Below are 18920 nucleotides of genomic sequence, written 5' to 3'. Positions count from 1 at the left end.
GGCAACTTTAAACGCAAACTCGAGAGCGGGCAGCAGACAAGAGATGTGGGGCAGCACAACCACCCTGCTGAAACGTACTAAAGAGAGTTAGCTCAATCACAGTAAACACCTTAACCATCACTCACCCACTAAAAAAAATCCTCTGATGTTTAGTCTCCACAAAAATATCTAAGTCCAAAATATCCCGGACGAGCCCCCATTTATTTTATGACCAGGCTCAAAAGCCAAACAGTTGGTACCACAAAGATCATGAAAACAAAACTGGTGTGCCTCCACAGCCTGCCTCAAGCATGCCTTTATCCACATGCCATGTGTGGTCAATTGGCAACTGAAGACTCAGTTGACAACTCTTTGCACTGCCACTGCAAAGAGAATAGAGGTTGCAGAGGGGCGCAACAATGGCAGGAGTGATAATAATAATAATAATAAGTGAAATAATCTAATACATCTATAATGACAAATCTTACTCCTTTAAAGGGGACACCTCAGCAGATCATCTATCTCTCACTGTCATCATCTTGCCCTGTCTCTAGCATCCTGGTCTGTCACACCAACACTCTGCAACACTCTGTCTCAAAACTGCCCAACATGAGCTGTCCCTCTGATTTACTCATTTCTATTTCTGTCCATTTTGGTCCGTCCCAGTGAAGATCTTAGCATCTTTACTTGTGTGAACTCCAGCTCCTTCTCCAGTCTTTTTGTCTTTTACTCTAGCTGCTGTCATTCTGTCAGAAGCCACCTGGGCACTCATTTCCATCCACTGCACTCTCTTCTTTACCTCTTTTGCATGCTGCCCATTGCTTTGGATGGTTGACCCCATTAAATCTACTCATTGCATGTATAAAATAACAAACATTCACACTTAAGAATAAAGTGACGCACTAATGCAAAAAAAAAAAAAAAAGACACATCATTTCAGTCCTGCCTTTGGCGATGTATGCATTTAATGGATTACATAGAAAAAAAAACAGCATTTTTTGAAAAATATCTGGACATGAATACCAAAGATATCCATATACGATGTTTATATTTCTATAAGATATTTGTATTTACATGTTTGAACTAACACAACAACTAAATCAATCAATGAAAAAATAATGCTGCATTTTATTTATCCTCAAAAAAACACATTTGCACAGAAATGTGCACATTAATTTGTGTTACACATAAAAAGAAATAATACCCTTTTCCTAATTAAATATAGCAGGCTCAAAACATTTCTACAAAAAATCTTCATAAGGTAATGTTAAACTATTTAAACTATGTTAAACTAGTCCTGGGACATACTTATTTTGATATGACAGAAAAATGATAAGAGACCTCTTATACAACAACATAATTAAATTAATGTGATAGAATACTTTTCAGCGAGTTTTGTCAATGATAAATCTTTCAAATGACTTAGGTTTAATTAATCCCGATGTTATATAGAGAGATCCGTAAAGAGGTCCCCATTTATATAACTTGTTGCAGAAATAATGAGATATGAAAAAATATGTACAAAATCAAAACTCTGAGATGAAGACAAATCAAATACACAATACTCAGTGAAGAAAATTGGAAGGAAATGTTCCTTCAACACTTCAGAGGTAAAATTTTGAGGTATGAGTGTTCATATAGCCACTGATATTGTTTGCACTGTGATATGTAAACAACCACATCTAACACAATCATACATGCTGTATAAGGGTTCAGTACTACAACAAGTAAGAGGTCAAAATACGAAAAAAAAGTAATACTAAATAAAATATGTACAACAGAAGTTTGCGAGATGATGCTGACACAATAAATTGGCACTTTTTTTTTTTATACAATGTGTCTTTGGTGACATATGAAGCTGCCTGGAAGTAAGCAGCTAACACTTGCCTATGTTGGTTAAGTTTCATCAACCATTACATATTTCCAGCTATTTTAGGATTTCACTACTACCGGCCTTTTAATTGACCTCACATTCCCAAAAATATCCTTTTGATCTGAGAAAGTCATGAAAAACACATTTCACTCTTTAAATTATCCAGTACAGTTTTTACAGAAATGTTTAACGCATGGTAGAATTTACAGTGTCCATGTAATCCTGTAAAAAACTGAATATATGTTGCAATGATTGTTACACTGATAACCTTTCCCCCCAAGAGACCAAATATACTTAAGGAGCATTAGTATTTAGAGGTATTTCCAAACACTAAAATTCTCTAGACTGCTGTTAAAACTGCATTAAAACAACATTAACATAAAATAGAACATTTGCATTGGTGGAGATCTATATGAGCCTTCTCTTAGATTTAGATTAAGAAACTGCAGCCATCTCAATACAATACATACAGGATATTATACAAAACATATGATTCACAAAGTTCAAAATCGAGAATTAACAGATTACAATAAAAAGCAAAACATGCAGTATATAAATTTCCTATTTATAGTTTCAGGTGGGGCTACAACGATTCGATGACATAATCGATAACATCGACTATAAAAATTCGTCGATGCGTCATATTCTAGAACCACGTAAATATGTTTTTGCAACTGCAATACACTATAGGGAGCTATGGGGGCAGTGTCGCCTATAAGGTCTGCCAATACGGCATTCGGTACTAACGAAGAAGAACGTAGCGCGAAAAGTAAAACAGCTGGGTTGGGGAAGAGGGGAGAAAATGCAAAAAAATTTGAAAGTTAAATGCTGACTGTGCAAAACCTTTCACGACAGCACTACTGCAGCGCAAGAGCATATCCGTCAGCACCCTGGTGCGGTGACGTTAACTCTAAACGGGTCAGTTTTAGAGAGTTACGTTGCGTCGCGTTGATACCTCGTTTATGTTTATGTTAATGTTTGTGTTAGCTTGCCTGTCGGAAATTTCTCATGGAAGATGCTTGCTAAGCAAACACCATTTCAGTTGTGTTAGCTAATGAGTGAAATACGATAGTAAAAACATTAAACTGGAGTAGCAACACTCTCCCTTTTTTCTTTAACATTAATATTAGCGTTTATTTCGAATAGTAAATCTCTTCTAGATGTTATTTTGGACTGGAAAATAAAATCTTTTTGATTTAATTTGAAGCTTTATTTGAACTTACGGAGAGACATTTTTAGTTTACACATTGTTTTTTTTGTTTGTTTGTTTAAATACTACTAGCACTTTAATTTTTATTTATTTATTTTTATTTACTTCATTTTTATTCTGTCCTACTGAGTAATGTTAAAAAATAAATTGGATTATTTCCATATTCGTATGTTTTCTGTGTCATTACTTTCATTTTCTTTGGGTAGAGCCAACAGGGTGATATTCACAGGTGGGCAGACTTGAAGTGAAGTTGAGAGTTATTGAAATAATTGCTGACTAATCAAAAAAAATAAAATTTGCAGATTGGTCAACTACCAAAATGTAGGTCTGCAACAATTTTGATGTAGCTCATGTTTCAAGGTCTCTAATCACATCTGATAGTGAGAACATATAGCTGATACTGTTTTGACAGAAGTGTATCACAACATCATTTGATTCATAAACTTGTATGTGGTGATTATGCAGAGGTATATTTTTGTGCATATACACTTTTTTCCAATACATAGCTTTTCCTCTTTATTGTAATTGGTATTACTAATCAGACGATACACTACTTTATCTATTGATTATCAGTTAACTGTAAGGATTTCTCCTGGTTGACAGTGTAATTGTTTTGCTGTTGATGGCTGGTTCCTAAAACACATTTCCAAATAATCCCTAAAAGCTAAAATACTTTACTAATTTGGGTCATAATCATATACTATACTGATTACATGCTGTCAAGTCCTCTTTTGAAAAATCTGGTGCTAATTTTCCAAATTGTTCTTGTAATTTCAAAACATTGATCAAATGCCACTAGTTGATAATGTAACTTATGTGGAACAACAATGTGGAAAGATTCATCTTGATGAAGATGCCTCTTTGTCTGTCTTGCCCTCATAGCTACCCTACATTATGCTGTCTCCTTGCACCACAGGGTAGCAAGTGAAGAACTATTTTTAAATCATCTTTCAAGATCTACAACGTAATGTGTGTTGGAAAATAGAATTATTGTGTTCCCAGTGTACCTTTTAACAAAATGCCTCTAAACAGCTTTTACACTAATCATGCTAGATTAAAAATAAGACTGCAACCTCATTGCAACTAGAAAGGAATGGTAATTACCTGGTGATCACACAGATTATTATTTTTTTACTGTTGAAAACCAATTGCAAGTAGTTGTGGTAACTAAGTGGCTGCTCAGAGGTTCAGCACTCAACCTCTCGGTGCTTGCAGTTTGCCTGGTGGGAGGAAATCTGTCATCAAACAACCATTGTCGGACTCTGACTAACTGCTATTACTCTCACAGATTGCAGAAGGTTTGCAAATAATTGTCATCTAATTTATAAATGCAGACACACTGACAACGTATCATAATCAGTTTGAGTCAGTCTGCACTGATGAGACACAACTCGCCTGCAATCAGTTTCTTTGCAAAAGAGGACTAAACCCAACTGGTTCTATTCTCGTTATGTTCCTATATAACAGCAAGGTTGACAAGCACCTATGTCATTTTGCAATTAAATTGCAGCAGCTACATTGCAATTTCTGTTTCAAATCTACGAGCTTCTGGCTTGACTCTGAATGTAAGTAGTTTGTGTAAAAATCTGTTTAATGTAGACAGCAACAGATTTATCACAGTTAATTACCATATTCTTGCAGACAAATTGCATGTAATTGCCAGCTTGACCTCATCCAACCTGATAGCAAACTGACTCCATCTCCATTGCCATTTACGGCTATTGGCTGCAAGTGGTTGCAGACCTGGTGCCTGTCTCTGAAGCAACAAATTCAAACTTGAACTTATTCACACGTTCGTTGTACACAGTTGCAGTAATCTTGGTCATTCTGCATTCTCCAGTCATTGTTTTCCCGTGTGTGATTGTAGCACAAAGACAAATTCGTGTTATGGTGGTTCCTTCTTATGTATTATACATACTTTTGAACATACATACAGTTTTTGATAGGTAGCTGAGACCAACGCTAGTTCACTTATGCAGGCTTGTCTCTCTGTTTTATATTCACTGCAGTGATTGTTGCATCTTATTTCTGCTTTAGGACATGACTCAAAAACCTCTTCTGATCTCTGGATAATGATGGTGAAAGCTTCTTTGGATTCCACTCTCTGAATGAAGGTGAGCAGTAGAGTGATGTGGAGAAAAACCTGCGGGGGTGAATGAAATGGAAAATGTTCAGGGATGACAAACACTCTGAGGGTGTTTATGTTTGTTATCTGTAATAAAATGTAATATGTATAAGAAATTAAGGGCAGACTAATGATCAGTCTCACCTCTCTGCGATGCTACCCTGACACCCAGTTGTGTGTGGTCGTCTTCACCCTCTGGGAAAACCCATGAGGCCCAGCTGCTGGATCAAAATTAAAGTCCAGCCCCCCACCATCCATGAGTGTGTCATGGAGGACGGACTCCAAGTCACATTCAAACCTTTCAGTAGGCACACTGTCCAGATCGCTGGGTAGGTGCTCTTGATGATGATGACTGTGTGGGTGTACAGAGTTGAGTTCTCTGTAGCTGTTGCTGCTGCCGTAGGTCACTGAGGCATCATTAGTGTGTGGAGGGAGTCCGAGGGGGAGCTGCATGCACATTCTTGGACCAGCCATTCGAAGAGAGGGCCCTGAATGACTAGTCAGGCGTATCATGTTACAGCTATTCAAGTCTTGTGAGGCAGCTGGACCCTGGCTATGCAGAGTATGTGGATTTACACGAGGAAGTGGGTGACTCTGAGAGGGATTCATCATTTTTACTCCATTATGACCACCCACATGGCTTTGGCTGCTATAAGTAGGTATTGGACAACTTGCCCTCCTACCTTCAGAGTGCATCATGTCCCTTCTGGTGTCTGGTTCTCCTGTCAGCAGCCCAGAAGGGAAGATATACTGATTCTCGTAAGCCCCAAAGCTGGGCTTAGTCTCTGGAAGTGTCTGCATAGGAGCAGGGGACAGGGAGTGCATTCTCACCTGACTATACAAGCACTTCTGGTAGTCCTGCTGCTGGTGTGGGGTCAGTCCAGTGGAGTTATAGGGGCTACTCTGAAGCATGCCGGCGTTTGAGGAGCGCGGGGAGTGTGAGGAGTCAGAGCTGAGCTGGGAGGGTTTAGGAGACAGCAAGTTAAGGTTATCCAGCAGATCCATGACCTTTTCTGAGCGATGCTGGCCCATGGATCCAGACACCTCAGACAGGCTGGGCAGGGTAGAGGTTATCTTAGCACCAGCAACTCCAGGATACATTATGTGGCCATCGGACTCGCCCACATCATCCTGTTCAGAAGGGAAAGGTGAACGGCGACCACTCAGAGTACTGGCATCAGAGCTGGTACGCGTCCTAAAGGTTTTCCAGGTGTCAAAATCTTCGTTGCTGTGGGAGTTTGGACTTCCAAGCCAGGTAGAGTACTGGGAACTGGGGCTGCCTGCTCCTCCTTCAAGCCCTTCCTGTAGAGCCATCTAGAGATAGTAGAACACAAGAACACTGAGTACATGTAATCTAGATTCAACAGAATTTAAAAAACAAACATTTGGCTGAAATATCTATGAAGGTTGAGTTCAGGAGCAGAGACCTTTTTCTTTGCGGCTCTTCCTCTACTCTTGACAAACTTATTGCTGTTGTCCATGGAGGTAGCTCTGCGTCGAGGTGACTTTCCATTCTTTCCTCCCTCTGGGTTCAGCATCCACCAGGAGCTTTTTCCTGTTCCCTCGTTCTGTATGCGCACAAAGCGACTGTGCAGGGACAGGTTGTGTCTGATGGAGTTCTGAATGGGAGAAAAGTGATTCATTTGTAAGTTTTCCCTCACACAAATATCTTGGTCAGTTTAATAAATCAGTGCCTGTCACTGAATATGATACTGAACAAAATAAAGTATCGTCAGCAACATAACTTAAGAGACTCTTTTCTCCAGAAACACAGGACCTATTCAATGAAAGAGGGAAGCGGTGATCAATGTTGGACACAAGTGTGACAAAGATAGATGACAATTCATATTACACTATAGTATAATAGTGCAAAATTTGACCAAAGAAACTTCTCGTTAGTTTCTTCACTTGGTCTGCTTTTTTTTTTTCTCACATTTTTCCTGTTTCTGAATACATTCTGACTTTTACGTTATATTCATCAGTTTTTCTCATGCTTTAACTGCTTGTATTGTTTTGAAGGCCCACGAGAGAGCTTACTAGGGTGTCCATCTCTCCTCACTGCGGACTATAATCATGTTTCCTGTGATTTCCACTGACTTTAATCAGCGCAGCCCAGCAGCAGCAACAACAACACCGTTCGCTTTGGATCCAAAGTGAAAAACAACAGTGAAAAAACAAGGAAAAAAACAACAACAAAAAACAGGGTAATTTGGAAGACACGTTACAGAAAAAAAACATCACTGCTTAATTTTGCCTGTGGCCATCATCGAAAATTACACCTCTGAAAGAGCTCATTGAGATCACTGAGCTGCTCTCTTTTTTGTATGTGGTCAAATTTGTCCTCGTCCAAATATGCACACACCTAAAGCCTTATTCAGTAGATTTTTAATGCCATGTTATGTATCCCAAAAAGGATGCAGTAGGCGCCTCCTGTGGTAATGCTCTCAGGAAGAAAACCAGTGTTGGTCGGGAGGTCATGAAGACAGTTAGACATGGCACAGACACACTGTACAGACTGGTCTTTCTGTGACCCTAATATGCAACTTGCTGAGCTTGAAGGGGGGGACAATGAAAGACTAAAGTGTAACACAATACGTGCAAGTATGGAATTTCCCCCTAAACACCCATGTGAATAAGAAAGCAGCTCCCTGCAGTTAGTAAACCCAGATGTTCCCAACCGCAGGATTCAGCAGGGATATACAAAGCACTGAGATAAAGATGTTCTCATCCAAAACAATAGATGGATTGTCCCAGTGTGTCTCTGACATTTTGGGGTTAAAGTTAAGCTTCTGGCAACAATATGACTTCTAATCTATAAAACTATTCTCAGTGAAAGTATTATTTCAAAGTGGAAATTATCAAAGTAGATTCAAGGAATAAACCCAGAAAAAACTGCAAAATTGGAACAACTTTTTTTTTCAAGTATTATCTTTTGTGCCGTTGTCATAAGAAGGTGCTGAAAGATGAGTTCAACCTCAAACTGTAAACTGACAGAGTGAAAACAGAGAGCGGTACACAAGTTAGATTTTTTTTTTTTTGTTAAACAGAAACTAAGAGGAGGTCACAGAGTTCGAAGCTAAGTTGGGGAGGGCGACACTGTAGGATGTTATTGCCGGCAGAGCCGGGGTCAATGAGTTCACTGTGTGCTAAACACGAGCTGCTCATACGAGCTGACGGGGACATGCAAACAGGTTGGATGGCAAAGGAAGAGCGAGGAGGAGAATCATCAGATGTGACACGCTGGCTAAGACCCGCTTCGTGAGACTCACCAAAACAGCTTCTTTGAACTCCACCCCACTACCAAAACCAGACTCCTCCCTTCTCCTCCAGTGACTTTTAAATGAAGCTTCCTGTGTCAGAGGACATCCTGCACATGTAGACTGAAGAGACCTGAGGTTGTATGGTTTCAAAATGCTATTCAATCATTGCATTTTATGCTCATTTGATTTATGACCCTTTTCTCCCCATTTTCCTTTTTTTAAATGATGTCCTGTAACTGAAGACGGGACCGGACATCTTAGCAGTGTGCTGCACAGACTCAAGCCTGCAAACCAACATTTATTTCACTAACCAAATGTCTCGCTCACGCGTGGCAGAGATCACTGCTGATATGCAAATCTCTACAGCCTTTGATTAACACCTACTACAGATCGTGCACTGCAAGGCAGTGCTGTGGAAAGGGAAAATTTCTTCTCTGCCTTATCTTTGACAAACCTCAACTCAACTCAAAGACAACAAAAATTCCCCTTCCTTTTTAGTTCAGGAGGTGCCCCACTCAATCATTATTTCTTTGAAAGAGCTGCCTCAGGTCCAGTCTTTCTTTTTTTAATGTTGTGTTACGGCATATTTTGTAGTAGCAAAATGTGTGCTTTTGTGGTTGCAAAACATTTCATGAGAAATCTATTTTTTCCTCCAATGACCTGCTTTGGCAACCAGGGAAGTGATGAGGTCCAGATTACAGAGGAACTTAAGTGACATAAATGTTTAAGAGCAAAGATCCTCTTAGAGAAGTGATGCCACACAAGTCTGCAGAAGAGTATTACAAAGAAATCTGCAACATTTTCTGCTCTGCACTTCAGGACATTTAGTAGTGCTGCCCCTGAAACAAACCAGTGCAGCATGGAAGAGAATATGATTTTAATGTCATATTAGACAGCTTATGCAAGAAATCCTGAAATCAGGAAGGACTGAGTTGGGACAAAATCTACTTTCAGTTCGTCCTCAGAAATGGGTCATTAGGCTTCCCACATGAAAGGAGAAAACAGCACCTGCCACAACTCAGGTGAGATACCCGGTAGAACACCTGAGCTGGAGTAAGGAGAGTCATCCATCACCATCATCCATAATGCAGCATGAAATGACTCCTCCTACTGGACTTCAAAACAATCTAATTGACGCAGCTGCTGTTTCTTGTGTAGTGAAGCATGAGGCTTGCAGTAACGGTTGCAGGGTAAGTAAACAAACAGGGCTCGGTTGCAAGAACAGGTGCGGCCTCAGTGAAAGTGGCCTCAGTTGCAATCGGTCTACGCATTTTACATACAGCGCCAGCTACAACCACAGACAGGACAGAGGATCTCCCAGGAGGCTGACTGCTGGAGACCAGCTGCTTCTCAAATCAGTAACTTGGTTTTTATCTCAATGATGAAAGCTTACATGTAGTTAGTGATGGGGAGGGGGACAGGGAGAATGACCTTGTCTTCCCATCAGTAAATTTCCCAGGCAGGAAAACGTGAGAAAATATAAATATAATTTTTTTCTTTGAAGGCTTTAAAAGTTAAAGTGTACACTCATAAGGTTTTGCTGCTGTATTCTGATAAAGCCTGTGACTTTTGATGCTAAATGTTAGCTTAGCTTTTCAACCTTTAGATATTGCAACCCTGTAGATAAGCATTTGTGTTTGTATTTGTGCCACTGCTATATTTTGTCATTATCTTTTACACAGTTAGCAGCAAAACCTATAAATGGAAAATAGTTTTTTGCTAATAGCTGACAGTTATTCGGTCCTTCTCATTGGATTGCTTGATTTCCCAGTAAGAGAGCCGAGAGGTACTGTCTATCTTTGCTAACATTCGCTAACGCTAGCCACGATAAGCTGCAAAAATGCCTGGGTAAATAATGGTGCAATTTATTGCTCACAAATTCAACTGTTTTTATATATTCAACCAAATATAAATGCTGTTAGTCACACCTGTTTAACTGCTCATTAATGCGACTGACTAAGCAGCTAATCAAATGGCCACAACTCAATGCATTTAGTGATGTCGATATGGTCAAGATGACCAGCTGAGTTTAAACTGAGCATGGGGAAGAAAGCTATTTAAGTGATTTAGTAAAATTGTATGGCTGTTTGTACGAGACAGGCTGGTCTAAGTGATTCATAAATTGCTGCTCTGCTGGGATTTTCCCACACAACCATTTCTTGGGTTTACAGAGAATGGTCAGAGAAAGAGAAAATATTCACTGAGCAGCAGAAAAAAGGCCAGCTTGCTTTGATCTGATCGAAAGGGAATAGTAGCTCCAATGATTTTTCGCTACAATCAAGGTATGCAGAACAGCATCTCTAAATGGACAACAGTGAACCTTGAAGAAGACAGGCTATAGCAGCAGAAGACCACATCAGGAACTACTCCTTTCAGCTAAGAACAAGAGTCTGAAGCTATAGTTGTTATAGAGTAGTTATAGAGGTTGAGCAAAACTGAACAACAGAAGACTGAAAAAACATTGCCTGGTCTGATGTGTCTCAGTTTTTGGATGGTTTGGTCAGAATTTAAGATAAACACGGATTCAGTTGACTTCAGCCTGCTGGTGGTGGTATTTTTTGGAACACCTGAATATTGTTGAATATTTCCGCCACCTTATGACCACAGTGCACCCATTTACTGATGGTTATTCCAGCAGAAATACTTGGTTATACCAGCAGAAGCTCAGCTGTTCTCAGATAACCTACACAGTCACAAGATAGCAATCCACTGGAGCACCTTTGAATTGTGGTAAGATGGGAGTGTCGCATTATGGATGTGCAGCAATTGTGTGATGCTGACATGTCAATATGAAACGAAATCTCTAAAGAAATGTTTTCAACAGCTTGTTAAATCTATTCTATAAATAGCTAAGGCAATTTTGAAGGCAAAAGGGAGGGGATCAGCATAAGGTGTCCCTCATGTTTTTGTCTTTTTAAGGCATACGTTTCAACATTTTACTGACCTCAGTGATAGATTCCACTGCACTCAAACAAAGTGCTTGTGCTGTGTCTGCCAAAAGGTTTTCAAACAAAGTTGTAGAGAATGAGGAAACTGGAAGAACAATTGTCTATTAATCAAGATCACATTAGCAGGGAAATTAGGAAGTGTGCTAATCTATGTAGCTGCCAGTGACTACAAAGAGCTCAGCAAAGCCATTTTACTGCTGTCAAACTTAATTTCAAAGCAGGATTTTAGGTAATACAGGCTAAAAGGTTAAGTTACTGGAAAATGTATTTGATACTGCTTGACTTCATGAGCATGGCCAACACCCTGCTTCTTTAATTTACATTAAAGTCCAGATCTAAAATTGTACTTGACTAAATCGGAGTGATTTTCTGCTAACATGTAACTACCACTACAAAGCAGTTAGTTATCAGGTAGAAATAAGAGAATAGGAAAAACGAGCACTTGCAGAGATTACAGTCTTCCTGTGCTGCCTTCCTGTGCACCCCTCCCCCTTTCTCTTATGACCTATGATGCACAAAGCTGTGAGCATAGGGCCCGGGTTTGCTTTAACAAGGCGGCAAAAAGGTGAGAAAGCCCGCAGAAGAAGAAGAGCATGCGAGCCTGGTGCAGAGAGTGCAACTCTTTACAGCTCCACATACAGTATGCAGACTACTTAATTAACAGTGAGCATCAAAGGAAGTGACCTGTTTCTGCAATGGCATCATGAAGACGAATGGAGAGATCTGCAATTAAATAATTGAAGCACAAACACTGCACTTCAATCATATTTGAATATTCAGAAATAACAAGACTATCTCAGCCAATTATTGTGAACGAACCGCATTCTTTGCACACTTCATCGGGTGAAAAGGTCACCTTTTTAAAAAAAAAGTATTTCTGTCATCCTCTGACCCCGTCTTTTGTATTTTGCATAATGGATTAGATGCCAAGTACATTTTGTGAACATAATGTATTTGGAGCTGATTATTATCTTGCACAAGCTGGAGGACAATGCAAAGATCCACATGCCACAGATTCCAGCGGCTCACACGTGTAGACAGCAGACAGTACACAGGCCTCAGCCCCCAGCAAACCAGTCAGCTGATTGCTCCCCTCCTTCCCTTAAGCTATGGTCGTTCCTCTTTGAAAGCCCCTGCCTCAAGCCTCCTTTTCTTCATGGGGTTACTTGAAGCTTTTAGTGGGCTTCTTAAGTTTGAGGCAGACATCCCTTTTTAACCTTGTGATCCCGAGACAAATAGCTGGCAGTTACTCTTTTTTTCTCTCTCTCTCGCTTCTTTTAATAGTTGCTACCAGTTTTCAGGTCAGTGTCCTTAAAAAAGTTCACAAGGCAACAATGAAACAAAGGTTGATAAATAAATGAGATGATCCATTAGCATCTAATGCAATGAATGCTCCTTGTTGTGATTATGTTGTTTGTTTTTGTGCAGCCCACATAGAGTCATGTGAAAAAGAAAGTAAAACTAAGTACACCCCACAAATTAGTAGACTGTGGAACCAGCTTTGGCAGCAATAACTGGAAGTAAAAATTTCTGTATGACTTTGTCAGTCTTCTCACCTCACTGTGGAGAATTTCTGGCTCACTCTTCTTTACAGTGTTGCTTCAGTTCTTTCAGGTTTGCGGTCATTTGTTTATGCACAGCACTATTAATATCTCACCACAGAATGTTAGTCAGGTTGAGGTCTGGACTTTAACTGGGACATTACAACATCTTGATTCTTACCTTTTTTTCTTTAGTCTCTCTATTGTAGATTTGCCGCTGTGCTTGGGATCACAGCACTGTTTCATGACCCACTTTCAGTTTTAGCCTTCAGACAGACACCCTCACGTTTGACCTTAGAATACTTGGTATACAGAGAACTTTGTGGTCAACTTCATGACTACAATGTGCCTAGGCACCGTGGCTGCAAAACTAGTCCAAATCATCACCCCTCCACCACCGTGCTTGACAGTTCATATGAGGTGCTTGTGCTGGTATGCTGTGTTTGGTTTTTGCCACATGTGGTACTGCATTATGGCCAAACATGTCCACTTTTGTCTCCTCTGTCCTAAGGACTTTATTCCAAAAGTCTTGTGGTTTAATCAGATGCAACTTTGCAAAACTAAGGTATGTTGCTATTTTCATTTTACAGAGAAGAGGCTTTTTCTGTCAAGAGTTTTAACATTTAACATTCTAACTCAGGCCTGTGGAGTCTGAGATGTAGCTCTGGGTTTTGTGCAATTTCTCTGAGCATTGCACAGTCTGATCTTGGTGTGAATTTGCTGGGACGTCCACTCCTGACATGCTAAAAGAAACCTGAATGCAAATAGCAAACTGTCAAAGCAACTGCTTTTACAGAAGTGCTCACAGTTGCTGATGCTCAGTTAGTCAAATTCACTGATTATCAGAACCCGGCTGCTACTTTTCCTCCTGATTCCTATGAAAGCCGTATTGGGTTGTTTTAAGCATCAGGTGAAAGTTTTTACTCAGTTTCACTTACAAAGGATGTTGTTTGCAGTTCCAGGTTTCATATCTCAGTGTTTAGCAACATTTTAATCTTTAATGTTTGTATATGAAGAAATAATTTTTGGGGCCATCAGGGATGTTTTTTCTTAACTGCAGAACTGTGAATGCCCGCTGACCACAGCATTTCCATCCAATAGTTCAATAAACATTTCACTCAAAACCACAAATGTAAACCTCCTGTTATCACTCACAGAGTCAAATCTCTCATAGCAGCCCATCCAGTAGATTCTGTCGTGGACAAAACCAACCAATGTTTGTTCTGGATGAAAATTTCCATTTATTTTTGTTTTAATCTCTACAATAAATGTAAGAAGGTTTTACTACACAGACATTTTTGTGGCCTTACTATGTGATCCACTAATGGAGAATATTATAAACTTGGTTAAAAACTGAAGCCAGTGGGGAAGAGATTTAAATTTATAATGTCTAAAAAATGTCTTAAATTAGCGTGGCTCTAGCTTTTCATTCAGGACAGTTCTAATCACAGAAGCTGGAAAAAGGAGATCCACTACTCAAACTGGGAAACATATTGAACAAATCTTGTTATAGCACTCAAGCAAGTGTATAGGTCACAGCAAAACCTGCCAAGAACTTTGGTTTGGGTTTTGCCATCACTCCAGTCCCGCTATTGGCTCTTATTGGCTGTAAGTTGAGGGACGATGACCTTTTCCACTGTGCCATTTGGCTCATCCTGATACCTTCAGTCTTGTTTGTCACTGGTTTCCAGAATGGTCATATGCATACATCAGGCGTGAGACAGGCAAATCAACACATTGCAGATCTGTAGGCTTGGTGACCTTTTGACCCCCGCGCTAGATAATATAGTGCGATAAACCTTTCACAGGAGACAGTCACTAGACTCAACTCTGCAGGCTATCACCAAAGCAACCCAACAAAATATTCTTTCATTTGCAGGGAAATGTTTTTAAAAACGTCAAAAAACGGAGGCGGGGAAACGCTTTTTTGTAATCAACATGTTTTTGGGTGACACCTCGGAACTTCAGCGGCAGTTAAACTCAAGAGCGTCACTTCCTGTTCCATTATCTAATGTCACAGTTCATTGAGAAAAACAGTGGCACTGCCAGTAAAATGCTAAAAGTACGTTGCAAGCTGTTCACTGCTACTCACAGACCCACCAGTATCCCAGGGGAAACCAGTCCTCCCCGAGTTAACTGAGGGGCCCTCTGTTGTCCCAAAGGCATCATGATCACTGAGCTGCCACACAATATTTAGAGGGGAAACCAAAAGAATCTCCATGACATACAGTAGACAGAAAGCTGCTGAGGCAGTGCCTTTCCCCTTGCCCTGCGCTCCACCTATCTATACTTTTTTAGGTGTACTGCTACAATCAAGTGCAATGCCCTCCACCCACTATTAGATCCCTGGCTTATCTTTGTGCATCACTACAGCAAGAGACGAAACTGCTTTGTTAATAAAAAATGCCAAAAAGCACAATCATAACAAGTAGACCAGCAATTACGTTTATATGTGGCACAAATGTTGAAATGATATAAAAGTGATTTTGCATAGAATTGGATTCACAACAATGCTGTGTATATGATCTCTTATTGATTCATCCTCTTTTTTTCCCCTGCCCTGACCCTCATGTTTTGCAGGGTGGGGATGTTAACACATGGCACTGTTTTCCATCCACCGGGCAGGAAATGCATCATAGTTCATTGTGGGGGAACCGCCGTGTTTTTTTAACAGGAAAGTGTAAAAATAACTATAAGCCGGCGGTTCCAAGGCCTGGTGGGCATGCCAGCATTCAGGAATGGCGAGGCTGAAGCAAAGATGTGTTGATTATACGTAAAATATGTGAATGATCATGAGCTTTTGCTCTTGATAGAGAACTGAGAAGTGTTCGCTGCCTCGCTGAAGGGTAACAGAACCTTTCTCTTTGCTCTTTCTCTTTATCTCTATGACTAAGGAAGGGAAAGAAATTCTTCATAAAGCCACTGTGCACCAATACAATTATTTATTTTCTAGAATTTGTGTCTTAAAGACCCCCCCCCAAAAAAACAAAAAAAGCAAAGCCCTTTAGTAAAAGAAATCTCAAGGTCCTATTGAACAAGCACAAACCCCTTGAGCAGAAACCCAAAGAGAGAAAGAGAGCAGAAGAAAGAGATAGGATGAAGAGCAGCGATCCCTTTCTCCAGGCCGTAGCATCCGCTAAGGAAACTCTAGAAGACAGGGACACAAAGATATGAGCACACAACTCAGGAATGGAGGATGTTTGACGTAGTTCCCAGCATCCCCTTCTGCCTGTCCCTTCCCCTCGAAAACACTCCCCAGCACTGATTGAGTTGTTTATGTAGCTTCCAGTTATTTCAAACTAAAAAACAGGCCGATTCGTCAGTGCCTGTACATTCAAGAGTGTGCAGATTTTTAAAAGAAGTAGGTTTAACAAAGTCTGTATATATAATAATCTGTGACAAAGCTTTTCAAGTAGGGTGGTGGTGGGGGGTTAAAACAATGGGAGCTATATATGACTGAGGTTTCCCAAAGGCATTTCCTGACAACTTTCAAATCACCTTTTAAGAGAATGCAGGGGGTTACAGAGAAGGCTGCGACACTGAAAACTCAAGCAGAGTATGTTTTGTTGGGCGTGTGCGGGCTTTAATTGGCGTCTTCTGTTGGTCCACCTTTGGCTTTGTCTGCGGGCTTCTGTCCATCACGAGTGGAGTGACATCCTCACTGGCCGGATCAGCATGTTTGTGCAGGCATTAGGCAAATGTTTTCACAGCTCGTCCCCTGTACTAAATATTTCCAGGTCTGCACATTCAAATTGCAGTTTTCAGGGAGGTAGCAGGGTTTCCATGACTGTGGAAATGCGGCGCAAGTCAATGTGTTTTGTGATAATACAGGTTGGCTCCCACATAGGTGTGTTTGCGGGTGGGGGAATCCACAGAGCATACCTACACATCTTTATCCTCAGTCAAAACCCAATTTCACATCGCTCAGTCAGGTGTTTTTCTCAAACAAACCTGAAGTTTGTTTCTGCTTTATATAGAGAAAAGCAGTCTTGGTGGCATCTATGGGATGTTTACAGTCAGACCAGCTGGTTTGTCCTCTACTGCTTTAGAGCTGCATGTGTCCTCAGTGACAAAGCAGAGAGGCATGCGCTACCACTGACAGAGGAAACCACTCCAAAACTTCAAAGGTTACTCAGAAGCCAGAATTCAGCAGCCCCTCTAAAAGCTAACCATCGGACAGGTTTGAAATCCCACCACGGTGTTAAAAGAGAAAAGGAATGGGTTACTCGTGTTATTACTTAACTGCTAATAAATCCTGACTTAAAAAGTTATAATCATATTTAAAAAAATGTGATGGGTTGCTTTGCATAGCACAAATGTGAGTGCTGAGTGAATATACTAAACCAAATGCGTTGCACTATGTGCACACAGTGAAAGTGAACTTTCCTGAAGCAAACCAAGTTGTCTAGATAAAATAAAATCACAGGTTTAAGAATTTAAGGTGTAAATATCCTGCTACAACGTCTCTAAATGCGAGTAAAACAGGGCTGGGTTTTTTTAACTACAAAGGCAATTAATTGCACATCAAACCTTTGCATTTCCTGCTCAGCAGATTGTGCAAAACGCCTTACAGTGGCAATCGGTGCAATAAGACGCTAATGAGGATGTGGCCTTGATATGTTTTGTGCAAGTTTCCACTGTCTGCATATAAAGTCTAGCACGTTCAAATGTCACTCCCTAACTTTTCTTGGTCTTATGATTTCGTCCAGCTTTGCTGCTGGCGGCTCTTTTTTTAATTGGTGCTGCTTGCTGTGCTGTGGTGGTAAAGATGGTTACAGCGCATACATGCTTCTCAGCTCACGCGCACACATCCTACTGACAGCGAATGTTCACGTGCACGCACACACTCACCTTCCAGCCCGCGGAGCTGGTGCTGTCTCCTTTGTCTTTGAAGTAAGGCACGCTCTTAACCATCCAGTCGTAAATCTGAGAAAGGGTCAGCCGCTTCTCAGGTGAGCTGTCTATGGCTTTGGTGATCAGGTCTGCGTACGACATGTTCCCCCAGGCGTTTCGCCGGGACGAGCTGCTCTTCCTTTGCCCGGGTCCACCCAAAGGTGGGACCCCAGGATTTGGCACCTGTTGCTGGGACGACAGCTGTGGACCCGGGACCTGGTGCTGCTGCTGGAGCTGATGATGATGGTGTTGATGATGATGTTGGTGGGGGTAATGATGCACACAGTTGCTGTCCCGGCACTGAAAAGCACTGCAAAGCGGCTTCTGCTCTGAGTATTCTTTATAGTCCTCCTCCACCAGGTCGAGGTTTCTGATGAACTCGGCGTTTGCTGCTGGCTCCTGCTGCACAGACGGTGCTGGGGAGGATGCGTTGGAGCTGGCCGGGTCGATGAGCTCCGGCCGGTGCAGCGGCCAGGTGCAGGACCGCGGGCGAGAGAGAGGCTCGAAGTCCGGGTCTATATCGCCCGGCTGCGGCTGTTGTGGCAGTAACTCAGCCATGTCAGGGTAACGCCGATCCTCTGTCACATAGATTTTCACTTAAAAAGAATTCGCCAAATTGTTAGTAAAAAATATAAAACGGTGACATAAACATCGAGAGGCTAATGATGAGTCATCAAGGCCGAAAACAAACCCTAAAACAGAAAGAGTCGTTTGTAATGTAAAATAAAGAGATATCTAAAACTGAAGTTCACACCATACTGTGTCAGTTAGCAGCAACTCTCAAGTCTGCCGCTCTAACAAGTGGTAGACAGTACCACACTCCGGTGCTGCCTTCACGGCTTACTCACAGGCTCCATCCTCCGAGCTTTGCAACTTGAAGGTGCGTTCAAGTGCTGTCCTGTTGACAAATCACGCCAAATGGACCCTCAAATTTGCAAATTCACATCAAGGGTGATTTAACTGCCTATTTAATGCTACAGTTAATAGTTTGGGCACACTTTCTCATAGCATTGTATCTATGTATTTATTGGTGCACTTGAGTTTAAAATCTTATTCCACGATTTTCTGTGCTCGGTGCTATGAGTGACAGT

The 18920-nt window shown here is 41.0% G+C and overlaps 1 protein-coding gene across 1 annotated transcript; it reads right to left on the bottom strand.

The window, feature by feature from the left end:
- Positions 1–913: 913 nt before the first annotated feature.
- Positions 914–18601, bottom strand: LOC102785628 (forkhead box protein O1-A-like). Its single transcript, XM_006802203.3, has 4 exons — positions 17788–18601; positions 6615–6806; positions 5332–6501; positions 914–5205 (listed from the first exon to the last, which is right to left on the bottom strand). Exons 1-3 carry the CDS (start codon positions 18385–18387, stop codon positions 5344–5346), a joined length of 1950 nt encoding a protein of 649 aa, XP_006802266.2. The 5' UTR covers positions 18388–18601; the 3' UTR covers positions 914–5205; positions 5332–5343.
- Between the last annotated feature and the right edge of the window lie 319 nt (positions 18602–18920).

The sequence above is a fragment of the Neolamprologus brichardi genome, chromosome 10 (genome assembly GCF_056152115.1).
Source record: "Neolamprologus brichardi isolate AB-2024 chromosome 10, ASM5615211v1, whole genome shotgun sequence".
NCBI classification, from domain to species: Eukaryota; Metazoa; Chordata; class Actinopteri; order Cichliformes; family Cichlidae; genus Neolamprologus; species Neolamprologus brichardi.
The sequence above is the reverse complement of the archived record's forward strand: the minus strand, read 5'-3'. Positions and strand labels throughout refer to the sequence as shown.